We start from the raw sequence: 13,556 nt of genomic DNA, 5'->3' as shown, positions 1-13,556 counted from the left end.
GTCGCCCCTCTCACGCAAGGCAGTAATGGTCTTTTTCGCAACTTGCAATCGCGAACCGGGCCATCGGAGAGCGGATAATCGTGCTGGATGTTCTGTATTCGCGGCCACAGGATCATTATCTGCCGCAATCTTTACAATGCATCATTTTCGTACAGCTAGCTTTAGGTGTTCCTCCAACGCTCCCAGGCTGCCCGATCCAGGTGCTGGTCAGTGACTGGGACCGGGAAAGTCACAACACCGGCAAGACCGTTGGTCAAATAAGTGATCATGTCCCGGAAGTCAGCCGGGTAGTTCCAATTCTCTTCGGGGTGCAGGGAAGCATAGCGGACGCAGTGCGTCAAGTTCAACGCATCCCGCCCGGAGGGCCACGCCTTCACACGCTCGGCCAGCTTCTTGAACGGAATCGAGTTTGCATCCCGGAACGATGGGAAATTCTCAATGTCGAACCGAGTTCGAAGACCAGCGATGTCCAGCTTGTCAGGATCATGGTTCGCCAGAGGCTGGTGCCTACCGACGGTCCACTTCGTGTAGTCGTACCCGCCGTTGGCAGTCCGGTCACCCTTGTGGCGCATCCGAGCCTGCAGAACGTGCAACAGGAAGTTGTCTTCCATCGGAGCTGGGAGGCGGAGATTTGCGTTCATGATCTTCGCAATGAGATTCTGGGAGCCGCCATTGCTGACGATGCGTTCGACCACCTCGCTGCTGAAGATGTACCGAGGGAAGAAAGTCAACAATTCCACAATCGTGACATCCAATGGACGGCCTTGAACGACGGCTGGGAAAGGAATGTTGGGGGAGGGGAAGTCGTTCAGTTGCTTGCCCACTACACCCGACTTGACAAGAGGTTGCGCCCCCTTAAGCTTCTTCGGGGTTTCAGGCTGGGAGACAGCTGGATAGTCTTGTGTCGCAGAAGCCGTCTTTTTACGCTTCTGTGGCACTGAGATCATCTGCTGCTGCACCTGATACGGTGTGCGCGGAGACGGAAGATACCCGGATTGGAATTGGTCTTGCCCCTGAGCTTGCTGCACGGGCGAAGAGTTCTGGTCTCCACCAGTAACAGGCGAGAAGTTTTCCGGGGACCACTGGATAGACGAATTGACATAGCCACTCGTGTAGTCTTCATTTCCGTCCGCAGAAAATACACCTGGTGTCATCGGCGAGCGTAGCATCGGGGAATCGACAGCGTGTCCAGTCTGTTGAACCCGGGTCGGCGGAACAGACAGAACATGAACATATTTATTCCAGCCGGAATTATCGGAAGACTTCTCGTACCAATTGTGACGCTTCTGCTGGACTTTCTCTCGAGGTTCAGCAGACGTCCGAGCGTTGTAGCGGGCGAGTTCGCGCTCGTCGACCGATGGCACTACCTCCGTTGCAGGTACCTCAGAGAGATTGTACGGCGAAAATGGCGAATGCTGAAAAAGTGACTGCTCGAAGGTCCCACGTGATGGGGTGCTACACTGGGTCACGCCTCGAAGTTGGGCAGCGAGGCCAGCGCCAGAGAGTGGATATGCAGAGAGCGGATGCGGGAGCTGTACAGAGGCATTCATTTTCGGGTTGGAAATGACATTGCCCCGACCCCGGGATGGTGCTTGCTCCTCGGCCATCTTAGGCACGCCCAGGAATTGAGGCGGCCGATACACGATGCCTGCGTCCAGTGCAGCCGCCTGCAGAGGGAAGTTCTCAATGTCCTCGTTCACTGCATCTTTACCCTCCGCGATCCGGCTAGACTGATTCCAGAAATCTATAAGATCCCGCTCGCGCTCGATGCGCGTGTCAAGGATGTCCTGGGGAGACAGCGCACGTAAATTGCAGTCGTCCTGGCTATCGCGAAGATTGCGAAGGAGGACATTCGTGAGGCTCTGAGAGGACTTCGGGGTTGTAGTGTCCTGGTTGGGTACGGAGGTAACGTGCGCGTAGGTGGTCTCCAGCTCAGAGCGTGCATCGTTAAGGAGAGCGAGGATCTGTTCATAGGTGGGCGGCACAGGCTTGCGGAAGGTGGAGCCTTGCGAATTGGCAGTGGTAGAGTGTGAAGAGGAATATGATGGTCCAGCCATTGTATCGGTGTCTTTCCCCGTCGTCGGTGTTCGGAGTTGGCGAAAGAAGGGCAAAGTCGAGGGATTTGAAATTGGGGTAAGCCTTCGGGAGCAGAGTGTGGTCTTTGTCGTCGTGCTTTCGCGTTCCAATGTCTCTGATGGAGGCTTTGGGGTTTTGTGATACTGGCGAAGTGAGGCAGCAGGGTATCTTATACGTAAGGGAGAGGGAGTCTGGGAGAATGCTGTGTCCTCACAACGCGTGCCCAACGCGTCGCATGGCATGATGAGCGTATGATGTAGCCACGGGGAACCACTGCTTCATCTTGCTATTCTACGTCATGCATGATCCCGACAAGTTGTTTCTGTGACCACGGCGGCAGTTTTGGGTCACTGTCGAAGTTTGGCGGAGGTCAGGACGGTCGCCTTCGGGCGAGATCCATCACTTTCCCGACGAATACACACGCAGCTACATAACGCATCAACTCACTCGATCTTCAAGAAGGTATCTATGGCCACATATAATAGAGAAGAGCACAAGTAGAAGCACTCACGGTCACCTCGTAGATGAATAGCTAACGTAGCTGTTCTTAAGCACATATCCAGAGCACTGACAGACTATGCTGTTCAACCGTACTCAGCCACTTATCGTTTGAATGCGAATGATCGCTCGAGATTCTTCAATATCCAGAGATAGCAGGTGAGCCGGGAAGGCGAGGCACTGACGGTCGCCTCGTAGAGGATTTGCAGAACTGATTCAAAGGATACATACAGAGCCGCCACAGTCCTTGTATCTCAATCACTCTCAGCCAAGCATCTCCCCACCTCAAATCAGCGCTTGCCGGCATTTGATTTCCATAATGCTAACTATACCCAAGAAGCGAGGCACTGGCGGATACCTCCTCGAAGCCTGCCGCAGCTCTACCTGGTGCGACGCTCCCAGACTCTCGCACATCGTAGACGACCAGATCCTGGAAGACACGGCCAGAATCTCGACATAGTGACTCGCGTCGAATTCGTCGCATCGTAGTTGCATGGTGTGCTCGAGGTCTTGCGAACTTTGAACTCAATCCGGATACACCCAACCATCGGCACTCCATTATTCTATTGGATACATGCGCACTACATACCGCGATAATCCCACCTCGTATCCCAAAGCGACCCCAACGCCCTTTAGTAATGCTTATTCCAGATGAAGTCCTTCCACGCCTCACACTTCCCCGTCGTATCCCTCCCCAACCTAAACCCCGCCTTTCCATCACTCCCAAAATCCATAACCGTCGCCCCCTCCTTCCCCGCCACTTTCCATCCTCTAATTGGCGCCCTCGACGGATCCCGTGCAAACGCTGCCCACGCGCGGCGCATCGTTTCACTCAGGCGCTTCTGCTCTCTCGTCGCGCCGGTGAGGTTGTACGTCGAAAAAACGATTGGGATCTCGCTCGAGTGGTATGCGAGCTGCGCAGGAACGGGCCAGCGATTATCCGGCAGGTTACTCAGGCGGGCGTTGGGGAAGGTGGCGTTGAAGAGGTAGCGGTAGGTGGGAACGTAGCGGGTGCTTGAGTTGCTTAGGAAGACTGCTGGCTATCCTTCCTGTTAGCATTGTTCTTTTTCCAGATTTTCATATCTTCTCGTCTTTGTCTTCGTCAGCAAAGGAAGAGAAAAGGGCGGCTTACACAGTGGAAATTCCAATCCGTATGAATCTGCGCTAGTATGCTTTGGTTGTCGAAGCGTCCCTCGGCCGGGTTGAGGGAATATGCGTCGAGTATCTTTGTCTTGAGGGCTGTTTCGTTCGGGAACACAGTCTTGAAATAGCGATCTATATCCGTCCCATTCTTCGCAGCGTAGTAGCTCCCATCTTCCACTGTCGACCCGCCGATCACCGGCACGCGCGCGAACCGTCCCGCCTCTCGACGTAAGCGCGGATCGCACACGATGGTTACATTATCCCCCGCCATGCCGAAGCCTATGTTGAACTTTTCCTGCGCATAGCGTATGTCTGCGGCTGGGGTGTCCATCACGCAGGTGAAGGGGGAGGTCGTGTTTGTGCAGTTGAGGTGGTCGAGGAGGTTATTCCACGAGGCGAAGTTGGTGTTGTTGCAGTTGGAGAGGGGGTTGTAGGAGTATGTCCCGCTCTCCATAATACCAGCGCGGAAAGGGGGGCCGTTGGGCCACGGCGAGGTGAGTAAGACGTCGACGGCATACCCACCGGCTGACTGCCCGAAGATAGTCACACGCTTAGGGTCGCCGCCAAATGCGTGGATGTTGCGCTGGACCCAGTCCAGGCCGGCGCGCTGGTCGAGCAGGCCGAGGTTGCGCTCTGTGAGATTGGCGATGTCTGGCGCAATGGGGAAGCCGAAGACATTTGTGCGGTAGTTGACTGAAACCAGGATCACGTTTTCGAGGGCGGCGAAGTGCGAGCCGTCGTAGATTGGCTGTCCCGCGTTACCAAAATTGAAGCCGCCGCCATATATCCAGTAGAGGACTGGGTAGCGCGGCTTGCGGAAGTAGGGTTTCCAGGACTTTTTGGGGGCGAAGACATTGAGGTAGAGACAGTCTTCGCTTTCTTCTGGGCGCGGGATGCTGAAGACGTCTTGAATGAAATTGCGGTCCTCGATTGGTCCTTGAGGTAGTCAGCATCGATTACTCAGGGGTTTCAGGTGTGCAAGAGCACCTACTAAATGCCTGTATGCACGCCGGCTTGAAGGCCTTGGTATCAATTTGCTTCGACCAAGTCGTCGGTTTCGGCACCGCAAACCTCTTGCTGCCCACCGGGGCCTCCGCGAACGGGATTCCCAGGAACTTATTGATTGCCGCCGTCGCCCCAATTACCCTCGTAGTAGTCCCGACAATGACGCCACCATCTACGGTCGCAGTGGGGTTACCATATACCAACCTGGCGGCTACATTCCAAGGCGCGGCTGTCAACAGAGCTACAGCACCCGCCGCGATCTTCATAATCTCAAACTATGGAGGAAAAGGTTATTGGACAAAAGGCCAGGAAGCTGGGGATGCAGGACTCAAGCGCGTTTTATATACATGAGCTGCCGGCAGTTGGGAGGGACAGGGAGCGTGAGTCTGTGTGACCCCGCATGCTGGATGGTGGTGGTGATTCGCATTGCGGCTAAAGGCGATTGGGTCGAGCATGGGGATGATGCTGGTCGGTAGAAACCATGCGGACTAGGGGGTATCACGAGAATAGCTTCCGAGAGGGAAGGAGTGGTCTTGATAGCAAAGTATAAGTGACGTTGATACTGGTGCGCGCAATGGGCGCGTCTTGTTTTGGTGCGTTGCCTGTACGAATGACTGGATGCATATTGTAAGCGAGAGTAGTAGAGAGCAAGGATGATTTCCACGGCTCTGATTGTGGTTTTGGATATTGAGGCGGGCTCCCGATCTCGCAGGTCGCGTGTATGCGAGATTCTCGTACGTGGTTGCACAAGCGGGCACCCATCGCTCGAGCTTAGGAACCAGTCAACCAGAGGCGAATCAGCAGTGTGCAGCGCTCAAGACATGCCCATCGCATGTCTGCCCGGCGAAGCTGCAATTTTACGCTTGTGGTCGAGGGGCGGCAGCTTGGAACCCTAATCGGGCAACTCTCGGAGTGGTGTCGATGGCGGATGGCTCAATGTAGGTTCTCTCTAGCCGAAAGTGACATTTAGCTCGAAGTGGCTTTCCCCTACAGTATGGCGTATGAAGTGACGAAAGAACACAGTGACGGGTCTGGTGTGGTTCGGAAACTGGATCCAGCGCTGCTCATCCCGTGGGTCGAAGGGACGAACGTTCGGGGAGTGATGGCAGGGAACGATGACAAACTGCCCAATCGGGTAATGCAGCCAAAGGCCGTCGATTACTGCGCAGTCTCCTTCACGTTTGGATGATGACGGTCGCACGATTGGCTCGTGCGCCGTAAACACTCCGGTGGCCCAAGCTCCTTCCCCGCGGCCCAGCTCCAGGCAGGCACGACACGGCGCAAACTCCCTTCTTTCATGCTTTGTACGAACTGACTCGGATTCCGGCAGCTTCAACACGAGCTCTGCACCACGCACGCCCAAGTCGCCGAGTCCACCGCAACATGGCCGACATGCAGCTCGACGAGATCCCCACGCTCAGCCTGCTGTACAAGCTCTCCCGCATTCCGCTGGACGCAGACCACCCGTCGCCGTGCGAACCGAACGCGGCATACAACGACAAGATCTCCATCATCAAGGCAGACATCACCTCCCTTGTTGTCGACGGCATCGTCAACGCCGCGAACGAGGCCTTGCTCGGCGGCGGCGGCGTCGATGGCGCCATCCACCGCGCAGCGGGGCCCGACCTGGTGAGGGAATGCCGCGGGCTCAATGGCTGCGAGGCAGGCGATGCCAAGATCACCGACGGCTACAAACTCCCCTCGGAGAAGGTCATACACGCCGTGGGTCCGCGCTGGTACGCGCTCAGCCCCGAGGACGCCGAGGCGAAGCTCAAGAGCTGCTATCGCCGCGGGCTGGAGCTGGCCGTCGAACACGACCTGAAGAGTATCGCGTTTCCGGCCATCAGCACGGGCGTCTTCTCGTACCCCAACGTCAAGGCCTGCAACGACGCCTTGTCCGAAGTGCGCAAGTTCCTCGACGAGGGAAAGGGCGACGGGCTGCAGCGCATCATCTTCTGCAACTTTCTGCAGAAGGACCAGGATATATATTACAAGCACGTCTCGTAGGTTTCCACCCGTTGCTCAGATTGCTCAGTCACTCGGTCGCTGATTCGAGCCAACAGCAAGCATTTCCCTCCCGTGCCCGCGCCCGCGCCCGAAGAGACAAACGCCGCCGCAAAAACCTCGACCGACGAGGCAGATATCGCTGCCAAGCTACCCGATCCTCCCACATCAGAGCCCAAGGACCCCGAGGAGCCTTCGGCTAAGAAGCAGAAGACCGAAGCGGCGGCCGATGATCTCGTTGCCGTGGACAAGGACGAGGCGAAGGGCACACCAAAGGGCGAGCTCTAGAGCTCCCCAGGGAAAAATTATGAGATACCACGACATTCATGGCAAGGCGTTATAGCGAAATTGCAGCATGGTTTGCATATACCCTCGGTCCTGGTTCACCGCCGGCGATCAGCGTTGCTTAGGTAGGAATACAGACATCACTCTGATGAAACTTGACATCAAGTTCTATCATCACTTCAAGCTCGGTAAGTCAACGGTGAGCCCAGAAAGTCTTATGGTGAGCCTCCTGTCCGACACCTTACCAAGCCAAGCACGCCTGGGCGAATCGCCAGGCTCTCTGCTAAATGACATCCTCCACCACGAGGCCATGGCATGGAGACGCCACGAGCATTCCACTGCACAGTCTTCAGCCAGTCTTCAGGTCGTTCACAACCATGCTCTTTACGCCGCCATGCTCACCCCACAGAGCCGTGAAACCACAGTATCAGTGTCTGTATTTCAATGTGTGTATGTAGCATAGCTCGTCGCCTAGATTACCGAAAACCACGCGGTCACAAAGGCCGCGCCCAAAATCGCCCACACCGTGCCCACCCTCCCCGCCGCGCCTTCATCTTCTTCCCCCAACCCCGATGACATCGTCTCCCTTGACCTCGTCGTCTCGTCCACCGGCCACAGACAGCTCACATGCGACTCTAGGGCTACATCGGGTCCCCCAGCGGAATTCCAGAAGACGGTCAGTGCGAGATTGATACTGTTGATCATCTTGATTGTGTCGTTGATGTACATGGTGCCCGTGTTGTTCCAGTTTGTCACGAAGGCGAGGTTGTTTGATTTGGGCTGTGTGGAGTAGCAGTTGGTCGACGCATTCTGCTCACGGGTGAGTGGTTGGGGTGCCGCGTCGCCAACCATAGCTGCGAGGTCGAGTCAGTAAGCATCCATCACCATTCGCATCGCAGAGCAAGAAGTCTAGACTTACGGACGTACCGCACCTGCGTCCACTCCATCCCGCACTCCGACTGCTCCCCCTCCACACTCTTCAAGTACGCCTCCAGCCCGTCACACGCATCGCTGGTGCTGTTGAACCTGCGCCCCGCCTGTGCCCGCGCGAACCTGTCGATACCTTCTTGCAGCTCCTCATGGCACTTCGCCCCGATGACCTCCTCGCAACTCTTACTCCCTGCACGCCCCCTCTCATCCGCCACCCTATCATACGCCTCCAGAATCACCGCACAGCCCCCGAAATCAAGCGCCGTGGTCAAATCCAGGCTGCTCCCCAGGAAGAAGGCCTTTTCGATCGTGCGCTCGAGCCGCGTGTCGGGGTCGTAGTTGGTGTAGTCGTGGATAGCCACTGTCCAGGTGAGATTCCTGCCGGCCCAGCGGGAGGGGCTGGAGGCATTGAACGGGAACGTGTCGACGCCGACGCCGCCGTACGTCTGGTTCGCGATGCGGCAGGCGGCGCCGATGGTCGTGTTGTCGGCCTGGGGGCACGCGATGTCGGCGCAGGAGCCGAGGAGTTTGCCGTCGAGCCATTGCGCTGTTCCACCCGACGTGAATAGACTGAGCGCTAGCTTCTGTCGTAGGGACACCATGGTGTTTTATCGTAAGCGGCGGCTACGCGCCTGGTGGACGGCCATCGTGGGCATTTTATGTCACATACTGATGCGGTGCGTTCACTGCCACGCCGCAGTTAACGTCTAGGATCCCAGGTATCCTGTCGTGAGGCAGGACACGACGATGTCATTCGTCTTGGCCGTGGTATGGACGCCCTGTTTTAGTCGGCTGGGTTGGGTTAATGTGAGGTAGAATGGGGGTGGCGGTGCCTGGATGGGGTCGCCTGTGGTGTGCGATTGGCTTGGAGCGGCGTAGCGTGCATCCCACTCGGCTAGCACGGGAGGGCGTGTCGTAGAAAACGCTGAAAAGGTAGGCTACTGCTGGGGTGCTGTGAGGGAGAAAGACAGTAATGGTGTTGGCGTGAGATGGTGGGACGAGAAAGCTGAGCGAGGGTCTACGGGTTCGTTCGGTTTTGGGTCTGTGTTTTAGGATTCACCACTCCGGAGTGATGACATACTTCTCCCACCCACCTCGTGTATCAGCGTTTTTCCACTCGTCCATCCCATTCGAGATCCCTTCTGCGCCGACTGCCCAATCCCCCCGTTCCACCATCCCAACCCAGCTCCTGAGTACCTGCACCAGCCTGACAGGATGGCGCTTGATAAATGGCTGTCGCCCCGTTTGATACAGCTCCTCGTAGCAATCTTTCGAGTTCGCCGACTCATCATGTGTGTTTTCCCCAAATGCCGACCCATCCGCCTTCTTCGCCCACCCGTGTCCCCCAATCGCGTACGGCAGGACTAGCACGACTGCATCGTCGTGCTGGTTGTTCCCGTTGTCACATTCGTGGAAGTACAGGCCTGCGGGGTAGGTGGAGAGGTTGAATGGGTAGCCGAAGATGTCTTCGGGGTAGATGTTGGGGTGGGGGTCTGGGCGGGTGTATGTTTTGAAGGAGTGGAAGAGGTGGATTGGGGGGGAGTGGAACCAGTCGCGGTGTTCCTGCGGGATCGTGTCAGGGATGTTGAAGAAGGGTTGAGAGGTAATGGAGGAGTTTGTTGGAAGGGAGAAACCGGGGGCGATGAAGTTGAATCGCGGACGACGGGCGCGGGTGAGGAAGGAGTGTGCGAAGCCGGGAGGGATGTGGGCGGCGTCGAGAGCTGCTTTGTCGAAGAGAGTGCTGGGCTCGGTGTTTGGGGGAGAGTCGTTCTGGGGCATGCGAGCCTCGATGGCGGATATGAGCTTGTCAAAGACTTCGACAGCCTCGTTCACCTGGTGCTCTGTATACGGTACTAGTTCCCATGGCCTCCATTCTGTGTTAGGACCCACGGCCTTTACTTTGCCAGTCCGCATCATGTCGAGCCACGCGGCCAGGATATCCTCTAGTGGATGCCACTTGATGCGGCCAGAGTCACAAAGCCCATCGCTGTCGTGAATGCTCATAGCCATGATGGCCACATTCTCCTCCAAATCGAAGCTGGTACCTGGTCAGCATTCCGGTGCGCGACATCTGTGTACGGATACTCACATCAGGCCTTCCGGATGCGAAGAATGGTTGACCGCAAAATACAGCCTTATGTACCTCCCGAGGCCGCTTCCATCCTGCAACTGCCCATGATGCTGCTCATACTGGTTCACCCATCTAGGCGAACATATCCCGTCGAGGAACGCAAACATGTCGTCCCCAGGCGCCATCAGCGCACTTGCATAATAGTGGAAATACTGGTTCGAATCCGACATTTCATACGCGCCTTCGAGAAACGCAATGAGTTCCGATGACAGTTTCCCGCGCACATTCTGCGCGGCCTGTCCATGGTGCTCGAACCATGTCTGGGGATGAAAATCTTCTGGGAGTCGACCCATGCCTTCCCACCCTAGGCGCACGATCTCATTGTGCAGCTCTATGCAGCGTGATACGTTCATTTCTGGCTTGGGAAGGAAGGACAACCGCTCTGGTCGGAGGGATGGGAAGAGGATGCCGATGATGACGGCGCCTATGGTGAGGGCGTACACAATCCGGTCCATGGAAAGACGTGGAGTGAAATTAAAGTAGGCACAGTTTGATCTGGTTAAGCATGGTAAGATCACTAAAAGTCATATGGAAAGATTATTTGTTGTAGATGTGGGTTCCTAGAGTGGTGGGTCGCCCCCTTCAGGGACCCGGCTAGCCATAATTGGATGGAGCAAATGACTAGTGCCTCCCTGCCTGGCTCGCGGCTTGCTCGTAGTCCGCTGCCTTCGATCGGACACCAAAATCATCTGCGGACCGCTTGATGCCTAGTCTTTCTATTTCTCGCCCGCGATGAAGTCCCTGATGGTCTGTTCCAAACCCACATCTTCCGAGAATCCCAGCTCCTTCGCCCTTGACGTGTCATATTTGCCAGGCCAGCTCAGAACGATCTTCTCGATCTTCTCATCCCTCTTCTCCTTCACCAAAGCTCGCGTCTCTTTTCCTGCCACTTTCTCAAGCGCCTCTAAGATCTCTCCGCTAGTCGCCGTGTACCCCGGCAGCAGCACCGTCCGGAAATGACCGAGCTTTTCGGCAGGAACGTTCATGGCATGGACGAGATTGTGAGCCAACGTCCGGGGAGAGGCGAGCCATATTCCGATGTTTGGGTCGACAGGGAGCTCGCTTTCTTGTCCGTGAACTGGCTCTCTCACAATACCTGAAACAAATGATGAAGCAGCAGCCGTTGGAGCACCAGCGCGGACGAAGATAGTAGGCAGGCGAACGACTCTACCATCAATGAGGCCTCTCCTTGAGTAGTCGTTGACAAGATACTCCACCATCAGCTTTTGCGTTCCGTATGAGCTCTCGGGCATCGGGACGATATCTGTCTCCGTTGCGACGTTCTTTACGGCAGCTCTTCCAAATACGGCGCACGATGAAGTGAAGATGACCTTGGTGCCGGACTTCTTTTCTCTGATGGCGTCGAGAAGTCCACGAACGCTGTCGAAGTTGACACTCAAGCCTAGCTCCAGATTTGCTTCCGAGCCACTCGACATGATACCATGCAGGATGTAGACCGCATCTGGCGCGTGATCTATCAAAGCTTTGCGGGTGTCAGCGTTCGTCAAGTCTGCTCCGATGCACTCGACTTTGTCAGACTTCGTTGGATTCGGAGGTGCTTGTACGTCGGCAAGGATGAGTTCCGTATCGGGTGACGTCTCGATTAGCTTCTTTGCAAGGGTCTGTCCAACGAATCCACCGGCTCCTGTGATGATGACTTTCATGATGGGCGAGTCTCTGTGTGTGTTTAGACCAGAGCGTGGCGTTGTGGTAATGTATGAATCTTAGCGGGCATCTCCGCTACTAGTCGTGGGTGTACGGGTGAGGGGTAGTGAGTAGTGGGGATGCGCACGGCCGATGCTCCGAGGCTCATCGGCGAAAACGCCGACTTTCCATCGCACATCTCTGCGAAAACCTCAATCGGAAGGCTGAGCGTTTCAGCTACGAGTTGCGTTGATTTTAAAATTAACGGCGTAATACCCAACCACCATTCATCGATGATGGAACCTCGAATGCTCTTTACCCCACGCTTATATCGCCTTGACACACGCAACACGATGTCCAAAGATATTACCGGCGTCTTTCCTTACATGCTGAAGAGTTTCTAGCAGGTCTGATTGTGGATAGTTTCAGACATGAAAGTCCTTAACGTCACTACTCTCAATTAAGATTCCAGCCGCCCGACCTGAGCAACTCCAGTCTAGTAATAGGCTTCGTTCGCAGCAGGAGTCCCGCCTGAATTATGTGGCCTGTGGCGACATTATCATTTTCCAGGAGAGTCAGGGCAGAGTCAAACGCTTCGGCCACTCGCCTTCATCATAACTTACCGTCAACCGTAGTCAATGCCTTGTGAGGTGTGTGCGTAAGGAGGTCGTTGGCAAGCTTGCCAACTTGCCCGCTGTCCCAGCACATCCGCACGCACAGAGCAGACAAACGAAACGCAAAAGTGGTATTTGAGGAGCTGTAGATGGCAAGGAGGCTTGCTCTGTGCTCATGATCCATCCTCATGCTCCAGACATGGTGCTAGCAGAGAGCTATATGTGAGGGAATGATATCAGCACTAAGATAGGTCCTTCACCAAAACCACAGAGGCTCAAACCTACGCATATAAACTCTCGACCAGCTTTTTCTGGGGCCACCCACATTGCGCATCTCGCTTGCCCCGGTCGACTGTTCAGAATCCATGCCACCGAGTCTATGTGGGTGAAGACCAACCAACAAAGGTTTCTCGCCTTTTGTGTGTACAGACTTCTCTGCCGAGTAGATATGCAAACCTGGCCACCGACCCCACCTGCCATTCTCACGATGAAGCTTTTCGTATTCCTGTCTCTGATAGCTGTCCTTGCGGCGACCCTCAGCCACATTTCCATCGCCCTTCCGAGGGGCTCCCACCATCAATTACACGGCGGCGCCTCTCCTGAATAATCGGAGTCTCGAGGGACGCGGAGATCCCTCGGGAACCGAAACCTCCGACCTGACGGTCGATGATATCGCTAGAACGTGTTCCGCACCTTGCATAACCCGGAAGAGGTCTATGACACCGTGTTGCAAGCAGGGAGGCGGCTGGCTTTCACGAGACCGTCAGATACGATAATCCTACCCAACTGTGCCTGACCGATCTATCAGCCCTTGGGAGGGTGAGCTACGTGTAGAGCTCGGCACTTGAGGCTGGATTGAAGAAGAGAAACCAGCAAGTGGGACTTCCGGGATCCGGGATTGGGTAGAACAGATAGCCTCGGCTTGGAGAAAGCATTTGCGGAACATACTTCTTGTTGAATCTGTTGGCAGGTAGCTAGAATTGTGACTGGTGCAGTTTCCTTGTAGATGATGGCATCGGGTCCATGACGACGAGCAGCATTGCCAAGGTTGATCATGAATTTGTCGCCGCGAATTTCGAGGTGCTCGTACATCATAAGACGCAACTCTTTCGGGAGCTTCATGAATGGGAACGGTCGGCCTCCGTTCGACAGCATGTTGAGTTTGAGGTGGCAGAGGAACTACTGGGGGTGCAGCGTGCTCACAGCTTAGCGTCAGTGCTTTGAAT

General features: G+C 55.6%; 6 protein-coding genes across 6 annotated transcripts; 1 reads left to right on the top strand and 5 right to left on the bottom strand.

The window, feature by feature from the left end:
* Window positions 1-161: 161 nt before the first annotated feature.
* On the bottom strand, window positions 162-2,083 carry CC84DRAFT_1244868 (uncharacterized protein; the record flags this gene model as incomplete). Its single annotated transcript, XM_018184167.1, has 1 exon — window positions 162-2,083. The coding sequence occupies exon 1, from the start codon at window positions 2,055-2,057 to the stop codon at window positions 162-164; it is 1,896 nt and encodes a 631-aa protein (XP_018036363.1). The 5' UTR covers window positions 2,058-2,083.
* Window positions 2,084-3,206: 1,123 nt separating this feature from the next.
* On the bottom strand, window positions 3,207-4,988 carry CC84DRAFT_1205639 (alpha/beta-hydrolase; the record flags this gene model as incomplete). The annotated part of the gene is made up of 3 exons (XM_018181989.1): window positions 3,207-3,614; window positions 3,707-4,653; window positions 4,709-4,988. 3 exons carry the CDS (start codon window positions 4,986-4,988, stop codon window positions 3,207-3,209), a joined length of 1,635 nt encoding a protein of 544 aa, XP_018036362.1.
* Window positions 4,989-5,993: 1,005 nt separating this feature from the next.
* Window positions 5,994-7,273, top strand: CC84DRAFT_1119613 (A1pp-domain-containing protein). Its single transcript, XM_018175555.1, has 2 exons — window positions 5,994-6,725; window positions 6,786-7,273. Exons 1-2 carry the CDS (start codon window positions 6,106-6,108, stop codon window positions 7,012-7,014), a joined length of 849 nt encoding a protein of 282 aa, XP_018036361.1. The 5' UTR covers window positions 5,994-6,105; the 3' UTR covers window positions 7,015-7,273.
* Window positions 7,274-7,482: 209 nt separating this feature from the next.
* CC84DRAFT_1244862 (uncharacterized protein) lies at window positions 7,483-8,770 on the bottom strand (the record flags this gene model as incomplete). The annotated part of the gene is made up of 2 exons (XM_018184166.1): window positions 7,931-8,770; window positions 7,483-7,865 (listed from the first exon to the last, which is right to left on the bottom strand). The coding sequence occupies exons 1-2, from the start codon at window positions 8,541-8,543 to the stop codon at window positions 7,483-7,485; spliced, it is 996 nt and encodes a 331-aa protein (XP_018036360.1). The 5' UTR covers window positions 8,544-8,770.
* A 227-nt stretch (window positions 8,771-8,997) lies between these two features.
* CC84DRAFT_1092161 (uncharacterized protein) lies at window positions 8,998-10,425 on the bottom strand (the record flags this gene model as incomplete). The annotated part of the gene is made up of 2 exons (XM_018174437.1): window positions 8,998-9,979; window positions 10,031-10,425. 2 exons carry the CDS (start codon window positions 10,423-10,425, stop codon window positions 8,998-9,000), a joined length of 1,377 nt encoding a protein of 458 aa, XP_018036359.1.
* A 175-nt stretch (window positions 10,426-10,600) lies between these two features.
* Window positions 10,601-11,991, bottom strand: CC84DRAFT_1164398 (NAD-dependent epimerase/dehydratase-like protein). Its single transcript, XM_018178479.1, has one exon. The coding sequence runs from the start codon at window positions 11,734-11,736 to the stop codon at window positions 10,789-10,791; it is 948 nt and encodes a 315-aa protein (XP_018036358.1). The 5' UTR covers window positions 11,737-11,991; the 3' UTR covers window positions 10,601-10,788.
* Window positions 11,992-13,556: the final 1,565 nt, after the last annotated feature.

This window comes from Paraphaeosphaeria sporulosa (assembly GCF_001642045.1).
Source record: "Paraphaeosphaeria sporulosa strain AP3s5-JAC2a unplaced genomic scaffold CC84scaffold_5, whole genome shotgun sequence".
Lineage (NCBI taxonomy): Eukaryota > Fungi > Ascomycota > Dothideomycetes > Pleosporales > Didymosphaeriaceae > Paraphaeosphaeria > Paraphaeosphaeria sporulosa.
Note: the sequence above shows the minus strand (reverse complement) of the source record. Positions and strands in the feature narration are given on the sequence as shown.

Excerpts from the sequence above, each read along its gene's own strand:
- CC84DRAFT_1119613 (XM_018175555.1), top strand. The coding sequence starts at position 6,106 with ATGGCCGACATGCAGCTCGACGAGATCCCCACGCTCAGCCTGCTGTAC. Across the intron at positions 6,726-6,785 it reads ATATATTACAAGCACGTCTC|CAAGCATTTCCCTCCCGTGC; the intron begins GTAGGTTTCCAC and ends TCGAGCCAACAG.
- CC84DRAFT_1164398 (XM_018178479.1), bottom strand. The coding sequence starts at position 11,736 with ATGAAAGTCATCATCACAGGAGCCGGTGGATTCGTTGGACAGACCCTT.